The sequence below is a fragment of the Drosophila suzukii genome, chromosome 3 (assembly GCF_043229965.1).
Source record: "Drosophila suzukii chromosome 3, CBGP_Dsuzu_IsoJpt1.0, whole genome shotgun sequence".
Classification (NCBI taxonomy): domain Eukaryota; kingdom Metazoa; phylum Arthropoda; class Insecta; order Diptera; family Drosophilidae; genus Drosophila; species Drosophila suzukii.
In genome coordinates, this window is record NC_092082.1 from 18955288 (window position 1) to 18960469 (window position 5182).

Below are 5182 nucleotides of genomic sequence, written 5' to 3' on the forward strand. Positions count from 1 at the left end.
GATGTTTGTTGTTTATGTGGAAATATATAAATTGGTTTTTCGTAAGCTTTTTATATCCTAATCCGGTTTATTAAAACCTAAAAAATAATAATTTAAACTTTCTACTTCATCTAGGTCAGCGATCTTCTGCATCCATGTTCTAAAATATTCATGAAACTGTTAGTTGCCCCCTTAAATCACATGGTTGCACCCTTTATCTGACTCCTGGATGCAGCGCAGACAAAGTTGGCTTAAGTACGTCGGCCTGGCTATTGTCCTTCGTGCCCTGCTTGACTGCTGCAGTTGCCCTCTTTCCATTATAGAAGTGTGTGCACTTCCGCAAAATGGTATTTGGGGCGAGCACATAAGCTGAACCCCTCTTTGGAGGCTCCCCTGCCAATACTAGCTCTGAATTTAGTGGCACTTGCAATTTTTATGGCAAACAATGAAAGGGACACCAGACTGAAGGAGCCAAGTGCGCCAATGGGAGATACTTCCCCATTTATTTACATGCCTCGCTAATGGAGGCTTTAATATAATTTTACATTCGCATATTAGGCAAAACAGGGCTCCTTGAATACTTGCTGACGTTCGTGTATCCATTTCGATATTGCTGTGGAAAGAAATCAATTATCTAATATTTTTAATTACAAATCTATATGTGTTACTCACTCCATATGGAACCCATTACGACTGGACACACGGAATGCTCTGTCAGCGGATCAGGATCTCCAGCATTATTTAAATTAAACCAGATCAATGCGTTGCCCTTTTTGGGTTCTACAGATATCTTTAGTTTTGTAAAAACAGTAGTTCCGCCCAATGGAACATCAGTTCCCTTAATGAAAAAAAAATTATTTTGATCTAAGATAAACTATCATAGTTTAAGCTAAGAAAATAATATTAGTTAAAGCTAAATTTAGTTGTTATGTGTTTCCAAGTGGGAACAGACATATAACATTTTAAATTATATCAAATGGGATAGATCCACATTTTGTAAACTATTTTACAGAGTTTACATGTTAAATATGAAGACATACAATTGACAAACAAACTTACATAGAGTAATGCTGTAGCTATTCTATTACCTCCAAGGTCGGTAAAAAAATCTGGCTGTAGAAAAGGTGAGATATTTAACTTATGTATTTTTAAACACTTGCGAAAACCACTTACAGGTCTTTTGGCCAACTCCACATAGTCCACATGCTTACCGAAATGACTACCCAGACCGTAATTGGTCAGGAACAGAGCCATATTCTCTTGCATCTCCAGACCACTCATATCTGCAATCCGTCGATTGATGCTCAGCGTAGCAGAGGGGGTTGTGCCTTGAAAGGTAATCATTTTCACTACTCGATCCTGGGGCTTTGGCTTTCCTTTTTTGTCAAAGTCGACATATGTCCAACCGTCAGTCATGGTGCCATTAAATATGGCTATGTCTCTCAATGATTTAAACTCGCTTTCGTAGAGCACGTCATGATACATAACTACCAAAGGTTGCATATTTAAAAATTCCATTTTAAGTGGTGCTAACTTGAGGAAAGCGGACGTATCTCTATTATAGCGACATATTAGTTCTGGCGAGGATTTCTTAGGCCACTCTCCTCGGCAGCCGCGCTCTAGTCTAGATGACTTGCGCCTTAGTTTAGCGGCTTCATCTTGGAAGATCTTCTCGTCTAATGATAGGTATTCATCAATTAGTTGCTTGACGTTATCATAATTGTCTTCCTTTGCCACCTCTTTGGCCAAGCTATTCCATGCAGATAACTCCGCCGGAGTGGCCTTTGCTTTATCTGAGGCTACGGCTACAATAAGTTGGAAATATAGAGTTGTGAATTGACACTCTTGAACTGAACTTACATTCTTTAAGCAAGGCCTTGCCGTATTTTTTGTATATTTTTTTCCGTTTCAAACCCAGAACTTTTTCGTATAGCTTGCCTTGGGGAAGGGTGTGCAGTCTTAATGCCATGCGATACCAGTGGGTGGATCTCGAGTATTTAGTTGTGTTATAGTAGAAATCTCCTAGGGCAACACAATCGGGAGCAGTCAATTGGGAGCTATGTGGGAAAATCTATCTTACATTTTTCTTAATTTCATACAAAACTTTAAAATATGACCCACTTAAATTTTCTTCCCATTAGAAAACCCTTGGTTAAGTCGTCTGCGTGCTGATTGTAAAATTTTTCAATTCGCGCCATACCCTTAAGGGCAACTTCAAGATCATCATTATTTGGAGCTGACTTCAATTGCATTTCAATTTCTTTGATTTTCTTGGTAGCTATTGCCAGTTTTATATATCTCAGCCATTTGGGCCAATCTTGATTAAGGCGTCTGAGCAAAGGAAAGGCATTCAACGGATTGGCCATATACTCTTCCCTCTCGTCCAGCGTAATCAGCGTTTCCCTTTTTAATGACTCTTGAAATCTACAATCATCGATTTTAAAAACTTAGTACATACATTTATTATGTTTCCAACATATTTTAACAATTTTAAAATTTAATTTGATTACCTTATGTGTGCTAATTAAGAAATAAATCAAACTACTAACTTTTTAGGACTTACAGTTTAATAATATCCAACTTCGACTGCATTTCTTGAACGTATACTTCCAAGCTAGCTTTCAAAGTCTCTTCCATTTCTAGCAGTTTCACCATGCTCATCACAGAAGTACTGTATATCATTTTTTCTCCCGGGTTTTCCGTTTCTTTTGAGCAAAAGTTTTGGGGAAAGGAAATAAATAAAAGGCTGATCTGAAAAACGAACCACTTCATCTTAGCTTATGTGTACTAATGTGATATTTGTTTATATTTTTTGTCAAATAAAAAAGCAATTTCATGGTATATTAGTAATGGTTGTTGCAATTCTTGTTCCTCAAAAAAATCGAAATAAAGAAGAAGTAGGCAATATTAACTATTTATTTTTGTACTACCTCAAATTGCATTAATATTTATAAATTTTAAGAATAACTTTAATATTTTTCTCAAGCGTGGTGATTAAAATATTTCATCAATGTTATTGCTTACATAATCTGGAGGACTATACCACTGAAACTTAAATTTTATAATACTTATCAGAGTCTGATAGTCAGACATCAAACTTTAGTATTATTTTCTTTAAAAAGGCTAGCAATTTATTTTTGTATATTTCTTATTGGTTTTATTTTACAAATTAAAATTAAGGTTATTATTTATGGTTGGCATGGCATTATAAACATTTGAGGAAACAAATGGACCCACTTCGTGAGAGCTGAAAGATAAAGATTCTAAGATGCAGTACGTAAATTCACTGTATACTTACTCCATCTATCTCCATTAATTACTGGACACACAGAATGTTTACTTCTTTCATCAGGCCTTCCATCATCAAACAAATTAAACCAGAACAAACTGCTGCCCTTTTGTGGGAGGACCGAGACGTTTATATCTGGGAAAACAGTGGCTCCGCCCTGAGGAACATCGCTAGCCTGCAAAATGAAAACCATTAAAAAATGTTACATTAAACAAATAGTGTAAGCTCACATAAAAAATAATGCTAGCCAAACGATCGCCCAATGCAGTAACATCTGGAGTTTCAAATCCATCGGAGGTGTAGTCGAAGTGCGGTTTGAAATATGTGCCCAATCCATAGTTTGCGACCTGTATCTCCTCTGTTTTTGAGAAATTGAATCCCGTCATATCAATAATGCGCTGATTGATGCGCTCTCGCACTGAAGATGTATCCGACCACCAGGCATGTCGGGCCACTGTATCTCTGATTTCCGTACCGTTTCTTTTGTCCGCATACCCATTACCCATGTTTATGGATTGCCCTTTAAGTTCCTCAATTTCTGAATCATAAAGAACCTCATGATACATGGCGATATAGGGATCCAAGTTGATTTCCTCAAATTTCAGAGGGGCCAATCGCAGGAACGCGGTAGTAGTGAAATTGTAGCGACACACAAGGTTTCGTTTTCGGCGATAAAGTCCTCGACATCCGATTTCGAAATTGGTGGGACGCTTTTTTATCTGATACAGTTGAATCTTTATTACAAGATCGTTTTCCCGGTCATTCAGATTAAACATTAAATTGTCCACATCTTCTTGACCGGTGTCTGCCATAGCGTTCTCAGCAGTAATAAAGGCTTCTTCAGCAGACTTCAAAGGTTCTGATATAGTACTGGCTAAATTATAAACAAATTAAGTAAATTTAAATGGGTATTAAGTTATTAGAAATGCATTACCATGTATATATAGGGCTTTTATGTATTGCCGGTGGAGGTATTCGGATGGATTTCCTAGAACCTCATTTAATAACATATCAAGATCATCCAGTTCGCGTTTGCAAGCAATACGATACCATTTGGCAGATGCTTGATAGTCGCCTTGTTGGTACATCATATTTCCCATGGCTATGAGGTCGCGATAGGAAAGTCGAGAACTAAAGGAAGGATTTTACTTAAAGTATTATAATTTAATGGGCTTTGAATTTACTTGTACTGCTTGTCATGTAGAACCCCTTGTGCCATGTCATCAATTTTTAAGTCATATACTCTTTCTATACGTTGGATTCCCTGTATGGCTGAATCTAGATCCACCTTATTTGGCACCTTTTTAACTAGATCATCCAGCACACTCAGGTCCTCTGTTTATTATTAGTATAGAGAAACGAATTACTGTATTTCTATTTGTAGTTAATGAATTTGTTGGCACTTCAAAACCTAGAACTCACCATTTTTAATTGAATCTTTAAAGTACGTGTACCATTTAGGCAAATCCTCGCTTGTCCGTCTTATAAGGGAAAACGCGTTTAAGGGATTGGAAATAAATTCCCCTTTCTCTTTGGGGCTGCGGTTCGACTGATGGCCACCTTCAGACAAGTACCTAAAAACAGATTTTGTTTGACCAACTATATAAACCATCTATAACTAATTGAATTACGAATGAAGCGATTGGCTTTTTTCTCCTAGTTGCACTGCGTATTTTATGAGGGTATCGGTGAACTGTTGTTCCACTTTCAGTAATTTTAAAAGTCCCACAGTAGAGGAACTGTAACGTTCGTTTCTTTCATCGAAGAGTTTATCCTCGTCACCCTCTACAGCAATTGGTACTGAGCACAGGAGAAATGTAAGTAAGCTGACACATGGTCTCATTTTGACTAAAGATAGTTTCAATTCGGAGAAACAGTTGTAATTCTTTGTTAAATAGATTTTTTAAGGTCTGA

The 5182-nt window shown here is 37.1% G+C and overlaps 2 protein-coding genes across 2 annotated transcripts; both read right to left on the reverse strand.

The window, feature by feature from the left end:
- Nucleotides 1-446: 446 nt before the first annotated feature.
- Nucleotides 447-2726, reverse strand: LOC108015798 (prolyl 4-hydroxylase subunit alpha-1). The gene is made up of 7 exons (XM_017082358.4): nucleotides 2543-2726; nucleotides 2101-2403; nucleotides 1840-2036; nucleotides 1153-1784; nucleotides 1039-1092; nucleotides 652-817; nucleotides 447-592 (listed from the first exon to the last, which is right to left on the reverse strand). The coding sequence occupies exons 1-7, from the start codon at nucleotides 2659-2661 to the stop codon at nucleotides 534-536; spliced, it is 1530 nt and encodes a 509-aa protein (XP_016937847.4). The 5' UTR covers nucleotides 2662-2726; the 3' UTR covers nucleotides 447-533.
- Nucleotides 2727-3109: 383 nt separating this feature from the next.
- On the reverse strand, nucleotides 3110-5116 carry LOC108015797 (prolyl 4-hydroxylase subunit alpha-2). The gene is made up of 7 exons (XM_017082356.4): nucleotides 4900-5116; nucleotides 4691-4842; nucleotides 4453-4603; nucleotides 4203-4399; nucleotides 3499-4142; nucleotides 3278-3443; nucleotides 3110-3226 (listed from the first exon to the last, which is right to left on the reverse strand). Exons 1-7 carry the CDS (start codon nucleotides 5109-5111, stop codon nucleotides 3168-3170), a joined length of 1581 nt encoding a protein of 526 aa, XP_016937845.4. The 5' UTR covers nucleotides 5112-5116; the 3' UTR covers nucleotides 3110-3167.
- Nucleotides 5117-5182: the final 66 nt, after the last annotated feature.

Excerpts from the sequence above, each read along its gene's own strand:
- LOC108015798 (XM_017082358.4), bottom strand. The coding sequence starts at position 2,661 with ATGATATACAGTACTTCTGTGATGAGCATGGTGAAACTGCTAGAAATG. Across the intron at positions 2,404-2,542 it reads AAGTTGGATATTATTAAACT|ATTTCAAGAGTCATTAAAAA; the intron begins GTAAGTCCTAAA and ends CGATGATTGTAG. Across the intron at positions 1,093-1,152 it reads TGGAGTTGGCCAAAAGACCT|CCAGATTTTTTTACCGACCT; the intron begins GTAAGTGGTTTT and ends CCTTTTCTACAG.
- LOC108015797 (XM_017082356.4), bottom strand. The coding sequence starts at position 5,111 with ATGAGACCATGTGTCAGCTTACTTACATTTCTCCTGTGCTCAGTACCA. Across the intron at positions 4,843-4,899 it reads AAAAGCCAATCGCTTCATTC|GTACTTGTCTGAAGGTGGCC; the intron begins GTAATTCAATTA and ends ATCTGTTTTTAG. Across the intron at positions 3,444-3,498 it reads TGGCTAGCATTATTTTTTAT|GCTAGCGATGTTCCTCAGGG; the intron begins GTGAGCTTACAC and ends TTCATTTTGCAG.